At 52.3% G+C, this 26,524-nt stretch overlaps 1 protein-coding gene and 1 non-coding gene across 4 annotated transcripts; one reads left to right on the top strand and one right to left on the bottom strand.

Annotated features, from left to right (window-relative positions):
- Positions 1–5,149: 5,149 nt before the first annotated feature.
- Positions 5,150–25,394, top strand: CNDP2 (carnosine dipeptidase 2). 3 transcript variants are annotated; one of them, XM_047086246.1, is made up of 12 exons: positions 5,150–5,198; positions 7,531–7,621; positions 9,738–9,881; positions 13,852–14,014; positions 16,389–16,477; positions 18,052–18,252; positions 19,287–19,371; positions 20,558–20,718; positions 22,497–22,661; positions 23,558–23,699; positions 23,879–24,026; positions 24,838–25,394. In XM_047086246.1, exons 2-12 carry the CDS (start codon positions 7,562–7,564, stop codon positions 24,905–24,907), a joined length of 1,428 nt encoding a protein of 475 aa, XP_046942202.1. In that variant the 5' UTR covers positions 5,150–5,198; positions 7,531–7,561; the 3' UTR covers positions 24,908–25,394. The 3 variants fall into 3 exon arrangements, with proteins under 3 accessions (XP_046942202.1, XP_046942203.1, XP_046942201.1); XM_047086247.1 differs by lacking the exon at positions 5,150–5,198 and adding an exon at positions 5,328–5,345; XM_047086245.1 differs by lacking the exon at positions 5,150–5,198 and having other exon boundaries at positions 5,793–7,621.
- TRNAG-GCC (transfer RNA glycine (anticodon GCC)) lies at positions 11,443–11,513 on the bottom strand. Its single transcript has one exon. It is a non-coding gene; the product is annotated as a tRNA-Gly (tRNA).
- Positions 25,395–26,524: the final 1,130 nt, after the last annotated feature.

Genomic DNA, 26,524 nt, shown 5'->3' with positions numbered 1-26,524 from the left:
TGAAGTCGGACGCTTAACCGACTGCGCCACCCAGGCGCCCCAAGCCACGTTCTTTCTAAAAGAGTTCTATTGCAAAGGTCTATGTGCTACTCTAACACGTTAACAAAATGTATCTCTGAAACACCAAGTATTAAAAAAGAAAATCTAGCATTAAGCTGACAAGGCTCCCTTTGCAGACACATGGCTGCCTAACCACCTCTTTAGTAAAATAAATACATAAATAAATAAATAAGGCTAAGAATGGCTGCAGTAAAACAGAGAACGCACTGTCCATGTTGCCCAGACACAACAGCAAAAGACAAAAAGCCAGAACTACAGAACTGTTAACCCCAGGCGGGGGTTACTTAGAGTCCCAGTCCCTACTAATTGTATGCCCCCCTGGGATCAGAGACAGCGAGACAGAAGCCGAATTATGAGAGAAACCGAACACTTCGCTCTCAGCCTTTCCGTCTCCCTGGCTCCCTGGTTCTTGTCACAAACAATGGGGTGTGGTACATGACAGACATACTAATCCTGAACGTGTCTTGCAGGGAATACAAGCATTTAGGGCTGGAAAAACAGACTGGCTGAGGCCAAGGGAATGAAAGCAGGGCGGGAGAGAGACTCTCGGAGGCCAGTTCTGGGGGAGGTTGGACTTTACCAGCTGCTTAGGACTAAGGCAGTGGGAAGCTGTGTGGGTCATTTGTAGCTGCTCGCTGCTGGTCCCCTAGGATTCTACTTTCTTCCTTATGCCGTCCTGCATGGCAGGTTCTCTCTTAATGTAGTTACCTTCTCCCAAGTGGCCTCTGTGCCCAGGAAAATCTCCATTTTCCGGGGTGACGGGTGCTCCCACGGCTGTGTGTTTAGTTAAGCTTGGTTCCACAGAATGGAGTGAGGAGAACTATTCTGGAGAATAGGCCGTGACTCGTGCCGGGAACTGGAGCTTGTAGTAGTTGAAAGTAGCATCTGAAGCTTTTATGAGTGGGTCTGTAATCAATAGTAACTTTCCAAATCTCGTATTCCCTAAATTCTCAGATAAGGCACATCATTTATCTTTCGGAAGTACCCCACCTCTGGTCAACCGTCCACATACCTCTTTCCTTGTTTTTGTTTCACGGTGTCCCTGTTCCCCCAAAAATCCAGCAGAGAAGAAGAGAAAATTTATTTGCTTAGGTCCTTGAGCTAAAATCAGATTCCTTGCTACAAAGCGGTCTGCAAAGCATCCTTCACCCGAAAACAAATGGATTGCAGGGCCACCTGCTGGGCATCCCGAGCTGTGCACACCCTGGGTTCAAATACCAGCTCATTTACTTAACAGCGAGCCAGGCAGTGGTCCCCAGACTGAGACACCTGGGGTCACAGGAGGACTTTTCAAGGAGGCCTCAGAGTTTTGAGGGCACCAATCCCCAGCTGCTCAAATTCTACATTTCCTCTCTCTTAGGGTGGATAGGACGGGACTTTCCGGCCGTGAGCTGCCTGCTGTCCTGCTTCCCGTCTTTCCGCGCTCCTTTTAAGACAGTGCTGTAGACTGACTGTGTCCTCCCAGAGCTCCTATATTGAGACCTAATCACCAGGGTGATTAGGTCATGAACAGGATTTGTGCCATCATAAAAGATGCCCACGAGGCTGCCTTACCCCTGCTACCGTGTGAGGACACGGCGAGAAGACAGCTCTCTGTACAGAACCAGGAAGCAGGCTCTCAACCAGTCCCCAAATCTGACAGCACCGTGGTCTTGGACTTCCAGCCTCCCCAGCTGTGAGAAATAAATCTCTGTCATTTACAAGCCACCTAGTCTATGGTAGTTGTAGCAGCCCGAGCACCCCAAGACATTCAGTGCCAGGCATCATTCTAAGTGCTGTACGTTTAATTTTTTAAATTTTGTTAATGTTTATTTATATTTGAGAGAGAGAAAGAGAGAGAAAGACCCTGAGCAGGGGAGGGGCGGAGAGAGAGGAAGACACAAAATTAGAAGCAGGCTCCAGGCTCGGAGCTGCCAGCACAGAGCCCGACACAGGGCTTGAACTCACAAGCTGTGAGATCATGACCTGAGCTGAAGTCGATGCTTAACCGACTGGGCCACGCAGGTGTCCCTAAGTGCTGTACATTTAACTCAAAACGCCTCAAATGTCCCAAACAAAGGGGCCATTTGGAATACCACCATATATTATTATTGGAGAATGCCTCCTTCATCAAGGATGCCTGTTGGCTACATAATTTGTATTATTTCAAGGGGAAGAAAATAGAAGGTCCACCTTCTGACAATTAACATTATATTTCCAAGTAAAAGAATTCCATATCAAGAGTAAATTCTGTATTTTCCTGAATTTTATTCAGATTTGTAAGAGAAACAGTTTCATCAATGAACTTTGCCAAATGATTAGTAGGTACATAAATAATGTTCACTTTTTACTTGGACTCAAACCTCTTCCTGGCTCTCATTTACCAATAGCTTCTTTTTTCTTTTATTTATCATGACCACATACCTATAAAAACTTTATGAACTTAGTGTTTATGTATTCTACTCTAAGTCCCCTTTTTGTTGTATTTTTCACTGAACCCTGTCTCATTCAAGCAATAATCTCACTTATAGACACCTGAACTAATTTTTTAAAAGCCAAATAGATATGCTTAAATGATACATTTCTAATAAATTACTTTTAATATCTAAAAATTCTTTGTCAAATGTATACAGCTGACCCTTGAAAAACATGGGTTTGAACTACATGGGGCCACTCATATGTGGACTTTTTCACATAAATACAGTACAGTTCTGTAAGTATATTTTTTTCTCTTCCTTATAATTTGCTTAACATTTTCTTTCTTCTTGATTACTTTATAGAATATATATACTTTACAGAATATAGAGTATATAATACAAATAACATACAAAATGTTAACCAACTGTTTATGTTATCAGTAAGGCATCCGGTCAACAGTAGGCTATTAGTAACTAAGTATTTGGGGAGTCAAAACTTTTAAATGGGTTTTTGACTGCAGGGGGCATCAGTACCCCTAACACCTGTATTGTTCAAGGGTGAACTATAATACATTTCCATGGTTTCGATTAGTCATATATGAATAATGATTGTAATGAGAATTTAATCCAGAAAAAAACTTTAACACTTAGAGATTTCTAGCTATAGAAAAGTAAATATTAATTTAAATTTCTATACATATTCTCTTGCAGAGAAGTGTAATAGGATCATCAATAAAAGACTATCAAATGTAAAAATGTTAGTTTGATGGTTAATATAAAAAATATAAGAAATAATAAGTGTTGGTAAGGATTCAGAGGACAAGGAACCCAGCATGCACTATTGGTGGGAATATAAAGTGGTGTAACATTGGTAAAAAAAAAAAAAAAAAAAAAATTGGTTAAAAAAATGGTGACATTGGTAAATTGGTACAAATTGGAAAATAGTATGGAGGTTCCTCAAAAAATGAAAAATAGACATGCCATACAATCCAGTAATTGCACTTCTGGGTATTTACCCAAAGAAAACAAAAACACTAACTTGAAGATATATATGCACCCCTTTGTTTATTGGAGCATTATCTACAATAGCCAAGATATGGAGGCAATCTAAGGGTTCATTGATAGATGAATGGAAAAAAATGTGAGATATATACACAATGGGATATTCCCCAGCCATAAAAAAAAAAAAAGAATAAAATCTTGACATTCACAACAAACTGGATGGATCTATAGAGTATTATGCAAAGACAAAAACCTTATAATTTCACCTATACGTGGACAAATGAGCCAACAACAACAGCAAAAGAGTAACAGACTCATAAATATAGACACCAGAGTAGCAGTTGTGGGAGCACAAATTAGGTAAAGGGGATTAAGAGGCACAGACCTATAAACAAAATGAGTCATAGAGATGTAACCTAGAGCTGAGTCAATAATATTGTAATAACTTTGTATGATGACAGATGGTAATTACACACTGAGCATTTCGTAATGATTATAACTGTTGAATCACTGGTGCACCTGAAACGAATCCGTTATATGTCAAGACTGTACTTCAATTAAAAATGTTTTTAAAAAACACAAAGATTCAAGAAAAAAGAAATAGTTAAAAATAAATAATAGACTACCGAACATGGAAAAAATTTCCTCTTCAGATAAAAGCTGTTTGTACAGTATGACTGGATTGGGGGAGGAAGTGGAATCGGGACTTCTCAGTATTTAATTTTCCCTCATTTTTCGAACTTTAATCGACAAGAAGTTACAATTTGACAACACTCTGAGGGGATATAGATGGAAAATTTAAGGGGGAGGTCATTTTTTTTTTTAAGTATTTACATCTTTTGCAACTACTAAACTTGCTATTAAAAACAAGGGCACCTGGGTGGCTCAGTGGGTTCAGCAGCCAACTCTTGCTTTCTGCTGAGGTCTTGATCTAAGTAGTTAGTGGGCCGAGGACCCGGGTTGGGCTCTGCTTGGGATTCTCTCTCCCTCTCCCTCTCCCTCTGCCCTGCTCTCTCTCTCTCCCAGAATAAATAAACTTTATAAACAGCAGACAAAATGTGGGAGGGTAGACTCTTTGCCAAGTTCTTGTGGGACCGCTCTCACGGAGACGATCACCACCACCTAGGGTCTCGGTATTTCAAAGGTAAGCACAGTAAAAGGGTGGGTCCTCCTGCGTCCACAGTCCCGCGATCACTGGATTTAAACACTGATACACCCCCTCCCCCAGAAACAGGGCCGCTGGGGCCCTGCGGACCCAGGGCCCGGAGGCATCAAACGGCACCGCTTGTGACTCGGCACAGGCGCGCCGCCCCGAGCCTGAACGTGGGGTGTTACGCCACTCCCGGGACCTCAGAACCTCACCATCCACGCACCCGACCCCAGCCCAGCGGGACCTAGCAAGGAGCAGGCAGGGAGTCGGCCGCACGGCCGCAGCCCTCAGGGTCACAGCTCAGGAATTCCCCGCAGGTCTCCCAAGTTGGGAGGCGGGGAGGGGCGGGGCGAAGCCTGTTCTCCAACGAGCCCGGTGATTGGTGGGTGGAGAGGCGTGGGGCGGGGCGACGCCAGCTCCCCCACGAGCTCGGAGGTTGGTGGGAGGGACGGTGGAGGGGCGGGGCGACGCCGGCACTCCGGAAGAGGCCGGTGATTGGTGGGCGGGGTGGCGGGGCGGTGGGAGGCGGTCCCGCGCCGGGGGCGTGACTGGGCACGTGGTACGGAACCGGCGCTGCTGCAGCTGAGGGGGTAAGCGGTCTGGACGGGCCGGGCCGGGCCGGGCGGTCCTCGGAGGGGGCGGATGGGTCGCGCCTCGGCGTGTGGGAGCAGGGACCGAGGTCCCCGGGGGAGTGGTGGCCGGGAGCCCCGGCTTGGAGAGGCCTGGCCCACCGCCTGGTGAGCGTGGCCAGTAGGGACGGGGAGAGAGGGTACCGCGGTTAAAAGAAGGCCCTCGCGGGGACCCGGCGCGCTGCGGGCGGCGGGCAAGACGCGCAGAAGACCGCCCAACCACTTCCTCCTGACGAGGCCCCCAAAAAACTCAAGGCTCTCTTTCTCCCCTGGAGCCTTTAGGTCGATGTTGCTGGCCGGCCGGGGCCCGGGGTCAGCGGTCCTTAGGGTCAGACTTTCAGGCGGGTGTGAGGCGGTCGGCTCAGTCTTGCTCTCGGCTTCAGTTTCCCCATGTGCAAACTGGGGGTGGTCCTGTCCTCGGGCGGCCCCCCGCGGCATGGGTGGGGTCCCGGACGGTCATCCTCGTGCTGACCCGGTGTCACGAGCTGGAGAACATGAGAGACAAGGACTGGGACACATGTAGGTGTTGCCGGGTGGTTCCAGCTGCCACTAGCTTCATTATTTAAGTGGTGGCACTCCCCGGGAAAGTTAGAGATCCTGGCATTTATTTTGAAAGCATAATATTTTCTCTTGTTCACTCCCACACAGCGCTTTTACCTTCACAAGTGGGGTTCCGCAGGGCATGTCAAAGGGGTCCCATCTTTAATGGTTTCCGTTCTGGATGGGGAAGAGGGGCAGTTTGGGACAGGAACTCCTAGAACTGTGAGCGGGAGCGAGAAAATGGCCCTGGCCTGACCTCCTTTGACCAGATTAGGAATTCAGAGAAGCATTTGCTTTTCAGGCAGCCCTAGTGACTTGGCATGGAGAGCTGAACAATCTGATCTCTGTTCTGTCTTGGGTAAAAGTGCGACTTAGGCAGATATATCTCTGCCTTAGCTGGAAGGTGGTTGTTCATTTTGACCGCAAAGAATATTAGTGAGGAGATCCCACAGTGAGCTTGGGGTTTCTGGTATTTCATAACCAGGAACCCAAATGAAAAGCACCCAGTGTAGCATATGGTCCTAGATAGCTTCCCAGTTTACATGATTGGTGACAGATAGATGGAAATTTGACTTATTTATGCTCATGAAATGCCTCTCCAGCATTTGTGGACTGACTTGTGTTTCAGATCAAAGCCTCAGGGGCAGCAGTCTTAGGTGGCTGGGAGGTGTGTAAATATTTTATGCGCTGAGAACTACGTAGCTGGAGCTGGCCGTTGTGAAATCATAGAAATCATACAGCACAGCTGGGGCATCTTTCTGTTTGCTAAGCAGCTGCCAGGCCTCATGTCACGGTATAGAGTCACTGCTGTGTTTAGCAATCACTTTGGAATCCTCTACCAAGAAAAAACTACTCTTCGACTGCAGTGTGTCAGTACACAGGCGTTTAGAACTACCTGGATGTGACAGGACCTCGTCACTCCTGCTGCATTTCTGAGATATTTGGTGTGACTTGTGATGCTTCCGGCCAGTCTTGCCACTTGATGGAATTTGAAATGTCAGTTGAGGGAAGGAGAGGGAACCGATTTTGAAAGTCCCCAAACCAGAATCCTTTTGTTTCCTGCTCATTCCCATCTTTAGACGGCTGGTCAAATGAGTTCCTTTCCCCTGTATGTGTTTGCGTGGCAGAGCAGGATGTGTTGGGTCTCACACATGAGAAGCTGGGTGTTGGAAAATGCACTCTGGAGGGGGGCTGAGTTCCATGGAAGTTTCTTAATCAGGCCTGTGTGGAGGTTTCACATGTTGCCTTTGACCATTTCTGGGCTCATATTATCAACTTTTTAAATCGGACTTTCTTTGCCTTGGGTTTTGATTGTTGTGTTGTGGCTTTGTGACAGTAACAGACAGGATGTGACACTTTTGCTGCAGTCTTTGGAGTGATTGTCTGTGGTGGTAGGTAGTAAGTGGGAAGTTCAGTGCGTGCTTCAGAAAAATCTTAAGTGCTGATAAATCAGTGTTACCGGGAGCTGCCTACTTTTAATTTTCATCAGATTGTCTTCCACTCAGGCCCTTCCTTCAGTTAATTATCTTTTTTGGCCCACAATTTTGTGCACATGTTCCTTCTGAGAAAGGAATTGGGAGATCACCCTGAGCCTCTCACTGCTTGTGTGTGCACTGTAATTACTTCCTGGAGGCCTCATGATGGCTGTGAGGGTGGAGCAGAACTTTATAGCCTCTTCGACAAGTGCCGTCCTGGCCCACTGCTCAGTCAGACCCATCTACAGGCAGGACGGACAGGTTGTGTTTCCTTCCAGGAACCTGTAAGGTCCACGATTTGGTTGAAAGATGTCGGCCCTCACTACCCTGTTTAAGTATGTTGATGAAAATCAGGATCGCTACATTAAGGTAAGAGAATATTTCTTCCAGTAAACATTAAAATTAGGTTTAATCCAGTGGGGCTCAGAGAAACTGTCAAGAAGCAAATATAAGCTATGCCTTTTATTTATTTATTTACTTATTTATTTTGGTTTGTTTATTGAGAGAGAGAGGGAGAGAGAGAGCAAGCATGAGTGGGGGAGGGACAGAGAGAGGGAGAGAGAATCCCAAGCAGGCTCTGCACTGACAGCAAAGAGCCCACCTGATATGGGGCTCGAGCTCATGAGCCATGAGATCATGAGCTGAGCTGAAATCAAGAGTCGGATGCTTAACTGACTGAGCCCCCCAGGCACCCCGGAGCCATGCCATTTATATCAAGTATTAAAAATATTATGTAGACACAGGTGCCTGGGGGGCTCAGTCAGTTAAGTGTCCAACTTCAGTTCAGGTCATGATCTTGCAGTTTGTGTGTTCAAACCCTGTGTCGGGCTGACAGCTCCCAGCCTGGAGCCTTCTTCGGATTCTGTGTCTCCCTCTCTGTCTGCCCCTCCCCTGCTTATGCTCTGTCTCTCAAAAATAAATGTTAAAAAAACATTTTTTTTTTAAATTTTGTGTAGACAGAGTGAGACAAATACTGTGTGATCTCACATATATGTGGAATCTTAAAAAGTAGAATGTGGAGAAACAAAGTGGAATGGTGGTTGCTGGGAGTTGTGGGGGGGCGGGGAATGGGGAGATATCAGTCAAAGGGATCAAGCTTTCAGTTATGAGGTAAGTAGTTCCAGGGACTGAATGTACAGCAGGGTGACTGTAGTTAATAATACTGTGTTCTGTACTGAAAATTTGCTGAGAGAGATATTCCAGAGTTCTTGACACACACACACACACACACACACACACACACACAAATGGTAACCTAAAATGTATTATTTAGAGGTCTTCTCCTCTACCTTCTCATCACAGTATGCAAGTTACCCTTTAGTGTTTGACAGAAAGTCTTTTTTTTTTTTTTTTTTTTTTAATTTTTTTTTTCAACGTTTATTTATTTTTGGGACAGAGAGAGACAGAGCATGAATGGGGGAGGGGCAGAGAGAGAGGGAGACACAGAATCGAAACCAGGCTCCAGGCTCTGAGCCATCAGCCCAGAGCCCGACGCGGGGCTCGAACTCCCGGACCGCGAGATCGTGACCTGGCTGAAGTCGGACGCTTAACCGACTGCGCCACCCAGGCGCCCCTGACAGAAAGTCTTTATATATATATGTTCGTAGAAGTAGAAGAGCTCATCCGACATTTTTGTTTAATCTCTACATGCAAATTCTTGTAGTAGATACAGACTAAAGAACTTTAATTTTTTTTTTTTTTGCATTTAGTCTGTTTTAAATGATTCAGTAATGTTATAAGTTCATCTGTTTCTTGACATGAATTTAAAGAATTGTGCTTTAAAGTTATTCTTGGAAGACACATTTCAGATGAAATCTGTAGTTCTCATTCTAAAAATTATACTTTAAAGAACTTGGCCGTTGTCAGCGTGGATAATAAGCTGACCTGGACTGTGAAGATGTTGTTTCTGTATGTTTCAGCTTTAATTTTGTTAGACTCGGACATAAACTTACTTAGGGAACTTTGTGCATTTTACATTCATCTCATGCTTAATGGTTAAAAATACACATTCTGACATTTTTCTGCTATTAAGCTGTAGTTCGTGAAACAATACAGTTTTTAAAAATCTTAAACAGGGGCGCCTGGGTGGCACAGTCGGTTAAGCGTCCGACTTCAGCCAGGTCACGATCTCGCGGTCCGTGAGTTCGAGCCCCGCGTCGGGCTCTGGGCTGATGGCTCGGAGCCTGGAGCCTGTTTCCGATTCTGTGTTTCCCTCTCTCTCTGCCCCTCCCCCATTCATGCTCTGTCTCTCTCTGTCCCAAAAATAAATAAACGTTGAAAAAAAAATTAAAAAAAAAAAAAAAACCTTAAACAAAAAAAACAGTGAGGTAGCTCTTCTCTTTTACATGTAGCCGTCACGTTTAAATGGAGTGGCCACAGGTAGGAAGTCAACTTGGCGTCCTCGAAACCTGGCAAAATCACGACTACCTTTCTTCCTTAAGGGGCACCTTTTCACAGTCCCTTTTTGCTGATCATCCCCAAACAGAAACTCGCGGAATGGGTGGCCATCCAGAGTGTATCTGCGTGGCCCGAGAAGAGAGGTGAAATCAGGCGGATGCTGGAGGTCGCTGCGGCGGACATCAAGCAGCTGGGGGGCTCTGTGGAACTGGCAGATATTGGGAAACAGAAGGTAAGGGGCCGGCACCTGGGAGTTACAGAACCCTGGGGAGCAGGTCTGCCTGAGGGGTTGGTAGGACTCAGCACATTCTTAAGCCATCTTGCTTCAGGTAATCTGCTTGTCTTTAAAACAAACAGGAAAGGGGCGCCTGGGTGGCGCAGTCGGTTAAGCATCCGACTTCAGCCAGGTCACGATCTCGCGGTCCGGGAGTTCGAGCCCCGCGTCGGGCTCTGGGCTGATGGCTCAGAGCCTGGAGCCTGTTTCCGATTCTGTGTCTCCCTCTCTCTCTGCCCCTCCCCCGTTCATGCTCTGTCTCTCTCTGTCCCAAAAATAAATAAACGTTGAAAAAAAAAAAATTAAAACAAACCGGAAAGGCCCGATTTGGGTACTAAACTGTGTGATTCCCTCAGTTGGATGGGGGCAAAGCTTTTGTAACACTCGGCCTTTCTCTCCAGGTGGCGGAGCTGTTGAGGTTACTTAGAAATACATTAATGTAATGGCCACTCTTAGAAGATAGTGGGCACCCCCCCCCCAGCAGAAAGCAGCCTGCATTCAAACCAGGCAGTCACATGCTACCCACGTAGGTGTAGAAGTAACTAAGCTTCCCACTCACCGCCCTGTGTCCCCTGGCATCCCAGGGGGTAGAAACGGCACTTTTTTAATGACTCGGTTCCTGAAAACGAACACCTTTGTGCCGGGCTGGGGGCCCGGCTGCATTTTCGTCAGGATTCTGACAGATGAAATCGGTTCGTTTTCTTCCTAACTTGAACAGACAGTCTCACTTCATGGAACATTATTCCACTTTTTAGTTTCAGGTGATTTCAAGTCCCATGGTAATGCCATATTTCATAAGTTTGTAATATTCTTTTTTTTTTTTTACTTTTTTTTTTTACATTTTATTTATTTTTGCTTTTTTTTTACATTTATTTATTTTTAATAGACAGAGAGAGACAGAGCACAAGTGGGGGAGGGGCAGAGAGAGAAGGAGACATAGAATCTGAAGCAGGCTCCAGGCTCCAAGCTGTCAGCATAGAGCCCGACGTGGGGCTCAAACTCACCAGCCGTGAGATGATGACCCGAGCCAAAGTCAGATGCCTAACAGACTGAGCCATCCAGGCGCCCCAACATTTTATTTATTTATTTTTTTTTTAAATTTTTTTTAACGTTTATTTATTTTTGGGACAGAGAGAGACAGAGCATGAACTGGGAAGGGGCAGAGAGAGAGAGGGAGACACAGAATCAGAAGCAGGCTCCAGGCTCTGAGCCATCAGCCCAGAGCCTGACGCGGGGCTCGAACTCACGGACCGTGAGATCGTGACCTGAGCCGAAGTCGGACGCTTAACCGACTGAGCCACCCAGGCGCCCCTATTTATTTTTGAGAGAGAGACAGAGCACAAGTGGGGGAGGGGCAGAGAGAGAGAGGGAGACACAGAATCCGAAGCAGGCCCCAGGCTCCGAACTGTCAGCACAGAGCCTGATGCGGGGCTCTAACCCGTGAACCGTGAGATCATGACCTGAGCTGAAGTCAGTTGCTTAACCAACTGAGCCACCCAGGTGCCCCAAAGACGAAGGCTGCATTGGCCGGGAATCGAACCTGGGCTTCCCGCGTGGCAGGCAAGAATTCTACCACTGAACCACCAATGCCCCGTTGTAATATTCTTTTATATTGCACAGTGTGACGGGGTTGGCTTTTCTCGGTTCTCTTGCTTGATGATCTAAGTGTCCGGTGGTATCATAATCTTGGGGTTTTGTGTGGACATTCAGCCCCGTCCGGTATTTTCACAAATGGAAGAACCCAGAGGCCCAGATGGGCTGTGTCTCTGCAGGGAACCCGCAGTCGGGTCATGACAAAGGAGATTTGCACGTGGGCCTCCTGATTCCCAGCCCAGTATCGTATCTTTGAGATTTCTTTTGACAACAGATGTAATAGTTGATTTAAGACACACTGCATCTTCCCAGCACTTTTCCCTACTTGTGAGAGGATAAATCAAGTTTCTTTGTGTTATTTTCTTTTAGAAGCATAATTGACCACTCCCTTACCTTTTTTCCCAACATGTTAAAAAAAATCTAGGTGGTGAATACTTTGTAAGGGTTGTTTCATTACAATAGATTGATTCTATTTAATGTTGGTGTTACAGCGCATTCCTAAAGAAAGGGTGTCCACAAAACACAAATGACTGCTACGCTCTTGAATTACATAAGACCTGTTTTTATCAAGGAACTGACAGATTGCACCACTGTTAGAAAAGTTCTCCATAGATTCTGGGGGCTTCTCTCCCCACGAGTCCACCGAGCAGCAGCGTTCCGTTTCTTAGGAAGCCAGGAGGCTTGGGGCAGGTCTGAAGTTGGAGTTGGATGTCTTGCGTACGTGCAGAAGCTGGAGTGTCCCCAGGCTTCTGGGGGAGAGGTGACGTTTGGAGGGAGCCCGGGTCCTAGTGCCAGACCTCAGAGCACGGGTCCCTGGCGGGTGAGGCTTGAGGGCAGGCACGGACGGCGGGAAGGGCCGACGTGGGGCTCTTTGGCGTGGGGCTCACTGCTGAGGCTGGCTCAGGCCACGTCATGTCGGGCCCATCTGCTGCCTGGGCGGTAGGATGGGAAGGGTGCCTGGCCGGTAGCTGTGGGGGACCTGGTCACCGAGGGCCTGACCTCCAGACAGAAGTGCTCAGGAAATGGAACAGTCGTGGTCCCTGAGCAAGAAGTGGCGTGAGGGAAGAAGTGAACAAAGTGCACGGGACGGAATGCGGCCCGCTGGGTGCCGGTGTGGTGAGCCTGAGGGCTGGGAGCCGGACCCACGTGGTGGCTGTGGGGCTGGGGCAGGAGTGGGGAGACACGTGCGGTCCTTGTCGGAGGCTTCTGCCCGGGCAGGCTCTCTGGTAGAGGATAACATGGTATCCCCGTAAACCCTGCACTGTGTTTCCCAGCCAGACTTTATTCTTTCACGTTCTGGGAAGTTAGGGACATCCCGACAGAGTTTGCAACTTGCAACATGAATTTCGGTATAAATTTATCTATGGGCCCAAATGGCATCCTTGAGAATGGTAAACTATTGAGCATTTCAGCTATACTGAGCAGAAATTTATTTAGAGAAAATTTGTCATTTGAAAGTCATTATTTTTCTGAGGCCAGCTGAGGGCCGGATGCAACTAGTGTCACACGTCACATGTGACCAGGGTGGTGAGTCTGAGGAACGATTCTTTGCCTCTCATGGCTGCGGCTGTCCTTCCTTACTGGTGCGTGAGCCCTGCCCTGGGGGCGGTTCATGTGGGTAAGTGACCTTGGTTCTCAGGCTGCGCATGGGTACTGCAGGGTCGCCAAGAGTTACGAGTTGAGAGTTGAGTATTTATGAGCGGAGTGCACTTGAAAGACAAAAAGACAAATCGTACAAGAATTCCAGCAGCCTGGCATGGTCCCCAAGGGACGTGTCCACTTAGTGCCGTGACTGATACCCTGTCCCCCGTTCTTGCGAGGCTGTGGGACACCGATTAGGCTTGGGAGGGAGCCGAGAGGGGGCTCCAGCTCCCACTGCCCGCGTTAATATGACTTGCTGTGAATTCCGTTCCCTTCTGTCCTGGTCTACATCCTTTCCTGTGCATAACTGTGACCCACGTGTGGAATTTCAAACCTGTCTCCTGCTTGAAGATGGTAGTAGTTTTCATCCATTATTTTGGAAAATAATGAGCAAAGTTGTATCCCAAGCATGGCCTTCATAATATGTTTTGTCAATATAGACGTTTAAAAAAGTCAGCTTTGAAAAATTCACCAAACTCCCTGCGGTTGGTAAACATTATGTGGCCTAAGTGCTGTGGATTATGGGAAAGTAATTTGTTGTTAACTGATGCAATTGAACAATGTGTTCTTAAACTCTATAATGAAGGTTGATAAGAACAGATAAAAATTCTCAAGGTACTTTAATGGTATCTCCCATAAGCACCAAATTTTTGAAACAATGGCTGTCCTCTGTTGCTTCCTTCTCGTCTCTTAGCTCCCTGATGGGTCCGAGATACCACTTCCTCCCATTTTACTCGGCAAGCTGGGCTCCGACCCCCGGAAGAAAACCGTGTGTATTTACGGACATCTGGACGTGCAGCCGGCAGCCCTCGAGGACGGCTGGGATAGCGAACCCTTCACCCTGGTGGAACGCGACGGTGAGGGACACTTTCCTCTAGCAGGGGAAGCATCTGGAGAAGCCTCTCTACTCTCTTGCCTCAGAAAGATAACTTGTTTTCTTTCCAGAGCAAGTCGTGTTCACATCACCTAGCAATTGGGTTCCGGAAGTTTCACACATGTGCACCAGTCATTGAAACATCAGAAAGCTTACCTGTCCTCGTGGAGAGGAGTATTTGTAGCCTGGGGTCTGTCGGGCTTCTTCCTTTGCTGATATTTTCTCAGAAAACGTGTTCTGAATTCAGGCTTGCAGCCCTCAAAAACCTGCAGTCCGATACCTAACCCGGCATGCGGCTGCTTCCCGGGTGTGTTTCAGCAGCTGTGCGCTGGGACAGTAGGGAAGCACTGGTCTTTGCCCAAGCCCTGCCTCCCGTGGCAAGGGACATAACAGTCACTCAGTCAGTGGGTGCCGCCCCGGCCACGTGCCCACAGGCACTTGACCGTTTTTACCGAGGACCCACCTCAGGCCGGCCTCTTTCTTCCTGTCCCTGTCCGGTATAAAGGTTCTTCGTGCACTCATTCCTGAGCTTCCCTGTCTCCATACTTGGCCATCTCTGGCCAGAGGAAAAAGCCCCTTCATTTGTACCCGGCCCCCTGGGGCAAAGTCCAGACCGTCTTTCATCAGAGCCCTTCTCACTGGATGCGTTTAGTTTCTGTTCAGACCTTTCCCTGGCTCAGCGTCAGCCGTGTTCATTACTGTGCACACTTGAGGAACCTTTTCACTTAGAGCAGTATCTCTGAGGAGACCCAGTTCCGCACGGCCGTCGCTATCGCGGTGCAGTTGTGACTTGCTGTTCGGCTTCTCTCGAGCGTCAGACCCACACGTCTGCGGGCCGTTCCGCTTGCCACTGTCCGGAACACAAGTCCGTGTCTTTGCTCTCCGGCCTGCCCTTCCCCCTTGTTCCCTCTGTCACCGTCTCCCCCACCACACGCACCGGAAACCTGGCCAGTCCCCCCCCTGCTTGGGCACGCCCCGGTGCCTGCTGGGCCTTCTCCCCGGCCACCGCTCTTCCCCTGTTGAACGCTCTCCCGTGGCTTGTTGACGTTGTGGGTCCTGCCCCCCTCTTCTTCCTGCCACGTGATGACCGAAGCATGATGTGTCTGTCCCAACACCTCTCGGGAGACTCCGTGGCTCTTCGGCCTCCCCCCCCCCCCCCGTCTCCCCCTCATGGCTCCTCACCTGCGCCACAGGAACACCTGCTTGTGCATCGGCGCTGGCGTGTGAGGCCTCCCACTCAGCCTGTCCCCGGTTCTGACACAGAGTGGTGTCCTCGGCGGAGTCCCGGGCGTGGGTGAAGCTGCACCAGCTCCTCACCTTGTGGTCAGCTGGTGGTGACCTGTGTCGCCTCGTCGGGGCCGGGGCCTGGAGGGAGGGAGCACGGCGCCTCCGTGCACCTCTGTCCAGCGCATTCTGGCTCGTCGGAGTGATGCAGTCAGTGCTTGTCGCGGGAACAAGGATGCTTTTCGGGAGGGCTCTGCGGCTGTTGCGAAAAGCCGGTTTAGTTGATAAAAAGAAATTCCCAGGGTGGTGATGGCTTGAAGCCTCACGCCGCTTCGGGGTGGTCACGTTGAACGTGTCCAACATTAAAAGCAAGCCGAGGATGAGGAAGTCAGAGAACTGACTGCTCACCACAGAACAGGCCAGAGAGGGGCTGAGCCTCAGCCCGCCCTCGCTGGGCTGCCGTCCTTCCTCTGTCCTGGTCTCCCTGTGCCGAGCTCCACACCGCGTGACAGGGGCAGGAGGAGGGTCTGAGCTTGATTCCCCAGTGTCCGTGGTGGCAGGCAGTGCCCAGCCCAGCCACCTCCCTCTGTAAGGGGTCCCAGGAGCGAGTGTGCAGCGGGGGGGGTGGGTCCTGTGACTGATTTCACAGAGGAGAGGCAATACTGTGTCCTCTGGTTTTCCAAGTGATGGCCTGGAGAAGTGAAGAGTAAACACGTTCCTTCCTTTACCAAATGAGGTTGAGGGAGACAGCTCTCTCTCGATGATGGTGCACCGTGGGTCCTACATATGACCACTTTGCCTACCCTTACTGCTGCCCGGTGGTCGTGGAAGTAGATTTTAAGTAGCTGGCCGGCTGGTAGTGACCTCCTGGGGCTGGGCCTGCAGTCCACGCCCCGGGTCAGGAGGAACGTGAGCACTAACTGCTGTGTCTGCGGAAGAAGGGGAGGGGAGCGTGGGGGTGTCCACGTGGCTTCGGGTGGAGACGTGGGGCTTTTGATAGAACGAAAACAGGGCGCCTGGTTTGAAGAGGGGCTGCGTGTGGTGCGCGAAGATGGTATCAGATGAGCTCCAGAAATGCACTTTCTTTTCTATTTCATTGTGATTGTAACTGAATTTGCTGATTGCTGTTCTAGGCAAATTGTATGGGAGAGGCGCAACCGATGATAAGGGGCCGGTGGCCGGCTGGCTGAATGCCCTGGAAGCCTTCCAGAAAACGAAGCAGGTACTTGAGCCATGTCTCACTGGCTCCGTCAGAGCGGTACAAAGCAGGGCTGTCTGTTTCTAGAACCGCCTGTGAAGATCGAAGGTCACCGGGATCGGAGAAAGCAAGGTTCCCCAAGACCGCATCAGCAGTTGGATCAGATTTAAGATTATAGGTTGTTTTCCAGCTTTAGGAATTGTTAATGGTTTTACAGTTGTTCAGAGGTCATACTCCTGATGACTCGGCAGGAATCCAGCCAGCACCTGAACTTTGAGTTTTCAGCTGTAGGTTCCATCTCTGAGAGGTCTCACCGACGGGCCGTGACTTGGGCTGCGTGGTCGTGGGCAACCCCTGTCTCTCTCAGGGTCGTTTTTATCTTCCTGAGAAATTTTTAGCTTTTGAAATATATTTTCTTAACTGTGAAATACCTTCTCCTTGTGTAAAGTTTAGAAAAGTAGAGAGGAAAAAGTTCCTAGAATCTGAGCTGTCCAAAGTTTTTTTTGTTACTTTTTGATCTTTTCAACTGTTTTTAACCTAATCTCGATCAGTGTGTATAGAGCATTTTTGTGGCTTGGTTTATCCCGTGTCATGATAAAACGAGAACAATGAGACAAGCATTTTTGTCAGAGGGTAGAATGGTACACCTGGGAAGGGTCTGGGACTCCCTGGTCCAAGGTGTCATTTTGCACAGGAGGGAGCTGAGGCCCAGAGCCTCTGACTGGCTGGGCTCAGGGACTGGAAAGGCTCTCCTTCCTCCGGGGTCCTTCGGGATCTGGGGGTGACCGCGGGGAGCGTGGCCGTGTGCGGCCGCCGGAGCAGCGCCACTTAACAGTCGTTCCACCTGCCAACGTCCCAGGAAAGATTTCATTTGAGAGACAGAAGCAGGGGAAGCGAGGTAGCTGGTGCAGAGTGCTGTTTGGGGGCAGTTCGGAACCAGGACTCCACGGATTTGCATCCACTTGGGGCTCTGCTGTTTTGTAGCCTGTGTGACCTTTGGCGGCTCGCGTTGCTTGGAGGCCGCTTCGTTTTCCCATCTGTGGAAGGGCCGCCTTCCTCACTGCACAGCGCTGGGGAGACCTGGAAAACTGTAGAGCAGGCGTCAGGGAGGCAACGTCTTACGGTTACCGTCTGCTCTTCGGGGAAAGGGCCTGTCAGCGTGTGGAGAGTGGGGGTCCTAGTGCAGAGCACCTGTGAATGGGAACAGTGCGTGGGTGGTGACTGGTGACTGGTCAGACACTCTGTGTCACGGCCTGTGTTGTAGAGAGAGCAGCTCAGGCTTCCCCGGAGACGCCTGACTCACGCTGGGTGAGCGCAGACGTCCCCGGGAATAGGAAGTGTGGTCGCACTGTGGCAGCCTCGGAAGGAGTCCTCCGTGTGGGGGTGGCTGGGTCCGTGCTTGTCCCCTGACAGCCGGGCACCTGAGGGCGGAGGGTGGCTGCAGGGCACACACAGCCTGCGCGAGTGGTGGGTCTGGGGGAAGTTGAGTATTTGAGATTTGTGATTGCAAAGCGTTCGGTGACTTCGGCCTTTTGTGCCTAACAAGAAACAGCGCCTGAGAGCTGAATGCCTCCCAGTGCTCGTTTTCCCGTCCACAGGAGATCCCGGTTAACGTCCGATTCTGTCTAGAGGGCATGGAGGAGTCGGGCTCGGAAGGCCTGGATGAGCTGATATTTTCGCGGAAGGACACATTCTTTAAAGACGTGGACTACGTGTGCATTTCTGACAACTACTGGCTGGGAAAGAAGAAGCCGTGCATCACATACGGTCTCAGGGGCATTTGCTACTTTTTCATTGAGGTATCGTGTAGCGCTCTACGTGTTTGTGGTGTTTCTTCCCAAGCCGTAGGCCCCCTTGCCCTTGCGTAGCCCCCGGTGCGAGGGTCCCAGGAAGGGAGCCATGCGCGCGACGGAGGAGCACAGAGCCTTCTCGGCGTCTAGTTGTTAACGTGACGCGACTTGGCGCTTCTCCGGGCGCGGACGGCACTCAGAAGTCAGTTTCACCCAACTTGCAGCCAGGGGGTGTTTGCAGGATCGCCTCGGAGCAGTCGAGGAAAGATAACTGGTAGCTCGTTTAGGAAGATTGGCTCGTGCAAAGCATTTTACAAAGACTTTGAAAAGTCGAGATGTCCCCTCAGGCCCTGCCTGGAACGGAGGTCTTGAGGGAACTGGGTCGTTTCACTAGACACCGAAGCCGCCGAAGCCGCCGGGCGCAGGGGCGGGGCGGGCAGCTGAGCCCGGGTCCCATCCGCGGATGAGGTGCCTGGCACGCGGGGTGAACTGGTTCCGTGAGGGAGTGTTTTGTGGGCCGAAGATGCCAGAGCGGCCGTCACTGCTGCCCTGAGCGCTTGGTCTCCCCAGACTGCTTCACGGGTGGCCGGAGCAAGAACCCCCTGGCCGACAGCCAGATGCTCCCACCTCACCGCTTTACAGGTGTGGAGGCGCGGGCCTGGCGAGGCCTGAAACCTGCCCCTGCCCGCACGTTAGTGGGGGGGGGGGGTGGGGGGGGTGGGGGTGCGGCGGGCGGGGTCTGGGCGCTGCTGTTCGTGTCGGTGTTCCCTGTCAGCAGAAAGGCGCGGGGTCCCTGCGAAGCCTCGGGAGAGGGCTCTGGGTGCTCAGGGAGCTGGCCGGCGGCGCCCCCCCCACCCGCGGCCAACGTGGCCCGGAGCGCCGTCTTGTCCCGCTGCCGGAGTGTTGTCATTTGGGAAATGCCTTGCTTTGCTCCTGGAGGGAGCAGATCGCGGGCTTGAAAACCGTCGGGTCTCGTGACTGTCGCGTGCTGAGGATGAGCTCCCACCAAGCCGCAAGTGGAGGGGTCTCTTGTGTCCGTGCAGGTGGAGTGCAGCGACAGAGACCTGCATTCTGGCGTGTACGGAGGCTCGGTGCACGAGGCCATGACAGATCTCATCTTGCTGATGGGTGAGCACGCTTCCCGCCACTCCCTGCTGACGTGGGAGAGAAGTTGGAGGGGCCTTGTTTCCAGGCTGTCCCCAGCATTTGGTGCTTGTCACCACCCTTAATGGTCCACTTTCCTCTCTTTCCCTCTTGCTCCCTCCCGCTGCTCCCTGTTCCTTTAAAAGATGGACACGCTTCATTTCTGCCCCTGTCTCCCTTGACCCCCTCGGGTGTTGCCTGCCTGGCGCCTGAGACCCGACTGGGGCAGACCCTGGCTTCGCCAGGCCCTGTGGGAGCCGTCCCTTAGGATCACTTGACCATCCTTCCGCTGGACACGGCTGTGTTTCCCGCCCCTCGGAGGGCACCCCCTCAGCGTGTTTTATATCTTAGCGGCCCAGCGAGGGCTCCTGTGCGCTCAGCTCTGTGGGAGCGGGGCCCAGCCCAGTCCTGGTGTCCTGCCAGTTTGAGGCTGGATGTGGCTTTGCCTCACCCATGATTCGGTTAAGTTCTGTCTCCTTCCCTGTCAGCCTCTCCTTCCTGGGACTGGAGTCTACGCCGTTCTACTTGTCTTCCTCCTCCTTTTTTATATAATTTTTTTTTTAAGTTTTTAAATTTATTTTGAGAGGGAGAGACAGAGCGCGAGCAGGGGAGGGGTGGAGGGAGAAGGGGAGAGAGGGAGAATCCTAAACAGGTTCTGAGCTGTCAGCGCAGAGCCTAACGTGGGGCTCGACCTCACAAACCATGAGATCAGACCTGAGCTGAAGCCCAGAGTCGGACGTTCACCCGCCTGAGCCACCCGGGCGCCCCTGCTTGTCTTCCTCCTTAGCTTGGGAGCAGCTAGTTTCTTGTGGAACATGTATTAAAAAAGAACTGTTGGCTAGCGTAGTGGCTTTTACAGGGAGCCTGCTGGAGGCAGTCTGCTCCGTGTGTATCCTGGTCTGTGACTGTGGACGCGTCACCTGCCCTTCGGCGTCTCGGTGTCCTTGCGTTAAAATGGGAAGGTGATGCCGCTCACCTCACTGCGTTGTTGAGCTATTTAAACTATCGATGATCACACGTGCCTAGAAGGTGCTTGAGCGCTCCCTCACACGTGCCCGGAAGACGGTCCTCCTCGGCCCGTGGCTGGGCGGACAGGCTCCCGCGGCGAGCACCGCCCTGTGGGAGCTGCCGGCCTGCCTGCCGAGCGCTCCTCCTCTGTGTGCCCTTCCAGGCTCTCTGATGGACAAGAAGGGAAAGATCCTCATCCCAGGCATCAGTGAGGCGGTGGCCCCCGTGACCGAGGAGGAGCTGGCACTCTACGACAAGATCGACTTTGACCTGGACGAGTACACCAGGGACGTGGGGGCAGAGACTCTGCTGCACGGGTGCAAGGTGCTGCCCCCCACCCCCCGCCGCCTCAGCCCATCCGTCCGCAAGGCCTCCCGACATGCCCTGCCCAGGGGACCCCGGTGGGAAGGAGCCCGAGGTGCTGGCAAAGACCTGGACAGGTCCTTGTGTCCTGGAGCCCTCGGTTGGTGCAGATGCTGGAAAGTGGCACATTTTCGGGCTTGGAATTAGGAGGTTTTTAAAAAAGTCACACGATGGCTTTTGACGACTTAGGAGCTAGAGAATGTGCACGGAGAACACATAGTGGCAGGGCTTTTGCCTTATTTGCATTTGTTGGATAATTTTTACCTCTGGGCCCAGGGATGACCCAAGGCATACCTGATAGCCGGGTGCCACGGTGGAAACCGTTTGCACAGAATGGTCACTTAACTCTTAGGAGAAAACCGTGTTACCGTGTTTCTTCTTCTTAGTCGGGGTACATCTGCTTTAGCCAACGTGAGTTGGACTGCAGCAGAAGACCCCGGGTTGCACGAGGAGTGTGGCCAGGCTCAGCCCGTGAGTTTCACCTCTCCAGGAGACAGATGGGCGAGGGAGCGTGAAAGGGTGTGGAGGCCACTCCGAGGTCTGCAGCGCGGTGCGCCTGGGAGGGGTGAGGCCCGACGGGCGAGGCAAGCTGTCTGGGGGGAGGGCTGGCCAGAGGAGGACGGAGAAGGCCGGGCGAGCAGGCCTGTGATGCGCTGAGGAGCTCACGTGCTCTCCAGGAAGATGACGGACGCGGTGGTTTTGGGCAGAGTACGGGCTGATCAGACCTCACTTGAGGGCAGACCGTGGCAGAGGCTCTACGGGTTTGGAGCTGGGGCCGTGGGGTGGGGAGACCAGTCGTGCTGCTGCAGGGGGGAGCCTGCAGCTGGTGTCGTGGGGACGGGAGGGGCGCAGAGGCACCTTGGGCACAGGCACCCCAGAGTCAGTGGGTCGGAGCGGAGGCGGGGCAGCTGGCGGTTGGGTCCTGAGGCCAGGGGACATTAGTCTGGGCGGGGAGGGGGGGGGGGCGAGCCTGGAAAAGTGGGGCTCTGAGCAGATTTCTGTTTCCTCCTGCCGCCTTCCGGTTAGGGTCTGTGTTTACGGAAGCGGTCTGCCTTAGGGCCAGGTATCACCTGGTCACAGACAGGAAGTCCACGCATTAGGTGGCTGTCACTGAGGAGCCCCGGGGACCCTGTCAGGTTCCTCTCTGCCAGGTGCTTGTTCAGGTGGCTGCGTGTCTGTGGTACCCGTCATACGTTTGGGAGATGGGGGCTGCTTTGTGCCAGTCCCCTTGGCAGAGGGACAATGTTTGTCTGTGGTCACTGGGCCCAGGAGACAGTGGACGGTCCTGGCTTTGCTCTCCAGTAGGAACCATGGCTGCATTCTGTGCCCTGTGGGCCCAGGGCCTCGGGGCTCACAGATGGCCTGTGTCGTGCTGCCCTCTTCCTCCCGGTTCCTGATGCTTCTGATGTCTGTGGGACTACGGCTTACCCCTGAATTCTGCGGGGCTGGCGGGAACCCCGTGGCTCTTCTAGTCTGCGGCAGCACAGAGCCACGAGGAGGCATGGAGATGCCACCCTCGAGGCCGTTCAGAGTGGCACAGTCCCCTTGTGCTGTGTCACAGCGGGTACCAGAGTGCACTGGGGCGGGCTTATCCGTCAGCCCTCTAGGGTCTGTACCTCCCGCCTGTGATTGTGCCCACCCCAGGCTGGCCGGTGACTACGGGCGACTTCCAGATGACATTGGCGTTTCCTTCGTAAGTAGGCAGTGCTGTCACCTGCCCCACTTTGCTGTTTTTGCAGAAAGACATCCTGATGCACAGATGGCGGTACCCGTCCCTCTCCCTCCACGGGATTGAAGGCGCCTTTTCTGGGTCGGGGGCCAAGACTGTGATCCCTAGGAAAGTGGTGGGCAAGTTCTCCATCAGGCTCGTGCCGAACATGACTCCTGAAGTTGTGAGCGAGCAGGCATGTGAGGGAGCTGGGACGCCGGGAGGGGGGCTTCTACCTCCGTGGAGACTCCGGGGGTGAAGATTCCCAGTAGGGCGCTGAGCAGCTAAAGATACAAACTCCAGACCCACACTTCCTGCTTCTTGACTCTTGCCAACTCTGTAATTACTGAATAAGCAGTTCAGAAACTGATGAAAGATTAAAGGCCATATAAAAAGCCTCATGTGTGAGCTTTGTCACTGCTGAGGCATGCTAAAACCTGACCTCTGACCTCATCCTAAGGCTTCAGATCCGATGCTGACTGGGCTGAGTATGTTGGGTGAGGGATCCGCAGGAGCTGTGTCTGGGCTGTGGTGAGGAGCAGAAGGGCAAGATTCTGGAAGGGGAGAATCCCAGAGGGGGGCAGATTTGGGGAGTAGTGGCCCCACCTCATCCAGGAAGATTTCCTGCAGGTAACTGAGGACTGAGATTGCCATCGGGTGTTCCGCGGTCTCCACTTTTGGTCTAGATGTGATTATTATCATAAAGCAAACCAAGAGACTTCGTAAAGCCTTGAGTGAAGTGTTATCATGTGGGAACATCTATGTAAAGGGTGAATTGCTTGAAATTAAAGCTTACCTTTTACCTTCAAATGGCTGGGTTTTGTTTCTTGATAAAATCCATTTTTTGTTATCGCAGTTATGCTCAGCATTTAGCAGCAGAAAATGAGACCCACGGAGGCTCTTTGTAGACTAGTAGAGTCTGCAGGCTCTAGCACTGTAGACGTGTGCTAGGCTTATGTAGACTAGCTGTGGACCTCCGTAGGCTTGTCATCGGCCCATCGTAGACTCACTGTAGACCACTGTAGAGTAAATCTCTAGCACCGGATCAGACGCCAGGCTAATAATACATTGTGTCTCTCATTTGCGGTTCAGGTTACGAGCTACCTGACGAAGAAATTTGCTGAACTGCACAGCCCCAACAAGTTCAAGGTGTACATGGGCCACGGTGGGAAACCCTGGGTGTCGGACTTCAATCACCCTCATTACATGGCTGGGAGAAGAGCCCTGAAAACAGGTCAGACTTCTCTCTGGGGACGCCAGCAAGGGCCCCGAGGGGAGGCTGTGTGTGGGCGGGGCCCTGCCACCAGCCGACCTTGAGAGCCGGGCTGCCGGCTGCAGGCCGCACACAAGGTCCGGACCCTGCATCTGCGGCGGGCGCCCTGCCTCACCATCTCTCCTTCTGTTCTCCCCCAGTGTTTGGTGTCGAGCCGGACTTGACCAGGGAAGGTGGCAGTATTCCTGTGACTTTGACCTTTCAGGAAGCCACAGGGAAGAATGTTATGCTGCTGCCTGTGGGCTCAGCCGATGATGGCGCCCACTCCCAGAACGAGAAACTCAACAGGTGAGGCTCTGGGTCCTCGTCCTGAACCTGGGTTCGTGTCCTCTTGGCTGCCTCCTCGCTCCCCGCCTCCTCCTGTCCTGTAGCAGAGCGGGAGGGGGCGGTTGCTACGGCCCCCCGCCTGCAGGGGAGCGAACACTTCGGGGGAGAGGCGGGGGCGGGGGGTGCTCCTGGAGGTGGTGGGTCTTCCCCGGGAGGCTCAGCCAGTGGTGTGTGTCGATCTCAGGACCTCATCTCTGGCTCCTAAAGAACCTCCGCCCTTTTCCTGTGTGGAAAATCCCAGTGTCGTTGCCGGCTGTGCTCCGTGCTCCTGAGCCCCTTTTACGTGGTCCTGGCTTATGCAGACGTGCCGGGGCTCTTTTAACCAACAGGGATGGAAGGTGGTCTCTGGGTTAGCGGCAGTGAGGAGCGCTCCAGGCAGGGATGACCCGTGGGCATTTCGGGGTAACGGGCGTGGGCTAGCCAGGGGCGAAAACAGAGGCGAGACCCTGCTCGGAGGGCAGAAGGAGGGGCCAGAGACCTGGGTGTCAGGGCACAAGTTGGAAGCCTCTTATCCAACACACAAAAGGAGGGGCTGTGATCAAAGTAAGGCTTTTCTTATCAAGTCCTGGGTGAGGCCCCCTATACTCTGTGAGGCCGGGCCAGGACTGGTCCCTAGAGGAGCGGTTGGACTGGACCCTGCACTCGAGAACCAGGTTCTAGAGGCCAGCGGAACTAAAAACCAGGGCAGGACGGTGGGCGTCCCAGAAAATGCCGTGTGCACGTCTGGACCTCTGGACACCAGCCGACACGATGGCTTGTCCTTCTCCGTTAGGCTTAACTACATAGAAGGAACCAAGATGCTGGCTGCGTACCTGTATGAGGTGTCTCAGCTGGAGAAGTGAGACGGCCCGTCTTCCCCGGAGCACTGCCGGAGGAGTCCCGCCCTCTGCCCCCGCCCCGTGCTCTCTTCTGATCGCTGAGGAGAGCAAAGCCCATCTCTCTCCTTTCCCTCTTGTCAGTAACAGACTGGATGACAGCTGAGTTCTCAGAGGTGGTCAGCGTGAGGGGCTCTGGAAAATAGCCAAGATCTGAAAGCACACGTTCTGCGGGAGGTTCTGGTTGGCATCCAGTTGGGCTGAACAGAGGTCTGGGTGCTTTCTGTCCCATCTCTGCTTCCTGACTCAGGCTCGTGCGCACTCAGGATATTAATCGGGGGGCCACCCTTTCCGATCCCTCACTGTTGTGCGGTTCTGTCCTTTCTCGAGACCTTAAACCGTGACTAGTGTTTCCTGTCTTCTCTTCATTATGATTCCTCAAAACCTAAGCCTAAGTGGAATGATTCGTTGTTCTCAGTATGTGCTGCTAAATAAAAAGTAAAAATGAAGCGTCTGGGAGAGTCCCTGCCCCTGCCCTCACTCGCAGAGCACGCCGTCCTGTGCAGGGGGTGTGGGTGGCTATGTGGGCTCATGGTGGGGGGAGGGGCTCCTCGCCCACCCACACGAGGAGAGCGGACTGGTGACACCAGATGTGGTTCGTTGAGGCCCGCGGCCTCTCTCACCCTCACTCCTTGGGTTCTCCTCCGCAGGGCCCTCGGGTCCGGGTCCCCCCCTGTTCATCTTCCCCCGGCCCATCCATACCCCTCTGCGAGGCTCGTCCGAGGACAGCCTCTGAGGCCACTCACTCACCGTGGACACTTGTGCGGCTCGGCCCTCTGAGCCACCTCGCTCCGGGCCTTTGCGCTTTAGCTCTGGTTTCTAGTCGGGGGGTAGAGCCCCATGTGGTGCGGAGGGGATGGCGTTCATCAGTGAGCATTCCAGAAGTTATTCTGCATCTGGGGAGGCCTCCGAACTGCAGAAATCCAAAGCTTGTCCGTACTGTCTTGCTCCACCAACGAAAACACAACCGCCTGGCTGGTCTCCAGTAGAAAAAGCTAGCACTTACAGGGCCACATCCTTGACCCGGAAGGCCACGAGCTGAGAGGAGCTCCTCAGACCTGAACCTAAAGGGACTGGAGCGTCTCCGCGTCACGGAGGGAAGGTCAAGTTCAGTCTGCCCGTTCCTTGTGGTAACAGTGTCAGGAGAAGATGACAGACGTGTCAGAATCCTTACCACGTGTATTAGTGAGGACATAGGCCGGGCAACTGGGACCGGAGGCTTCGCCACGACGACCGTGTCCACGTTTGTCCTCGTAAGGTCTGCGCGGGTAGGCCGGGCTGCGGGCAGCTCTTCTGTCACTAGGGGCCCGCTTCCCGCTGCTCCGTCCCGTCACGGTCCCCGGTGGCTGCTCCGGTGCCCCCCGCACTTCAGCCTGGACTTTCAGGCACAATCCAGAGTTCGCCCGTGTTCCTTCCACGTGCCTCTGACTCTCGGGAGGGGTCACGTGGCCACTTGTAACTGCACCAGGGCCAGGAAATGTGCCTGCTGAAATTCCCGTCACTCCGTAGGCGTGCCATCACATTTGTCCCAAGGAAATCAGAAAAATAGACTGCGTGGCATCAGATAGAGGAAGGATCCGTGGG

This window comes from Lynx rufus, unplaced genomic scaffold, assembly GCF_022079265.1.
Source record: "Lynx rufus isolate CCGP_SWC_20201006 ecotype Redwood Valley unplaced genomic scaffold, mLynRuf1.p SCAF_20, whole genome shotgun sequence".
NCBI lineage: Eukaryota > Metazoa > Chordata > Mammalia > Carnivora > Felidae > Lynx > Lynx rufus.
The sequence above is the reverse complement of the archived record's forward strand: the minus strand, read 5'-3'. Positions and strand labels throughout refer to the sequence as shown.

What these genes read in the sequence shown, in the direction of transcription:
- CNDP2 (XM_047086246.1), top strand. Translation starts at nt 7,562, where the DNA reads ATGTCGGCCCTCACTACCCTGTTTAAGTATGTTGATGAAAATCAGGAT. An exon ending in CCTTCCAGAAAACGAAGCAG is followed by an intron (nt 16,478 to 18,051) that starts GTACTTGAGCCA and finishes TCCCGTCCACAG; the next exon opens with GAGATCCCGGTTAACGTCCG. An exon ending in AGATCTCATCTTGCTGATGG is followed by an intron (nt 19,372 to 20,557) that starts GTGAGCACGCTT and finishes GTGCCCTTCCAG; the next exon opens with GCTCTCTGATGGACAAGAAG.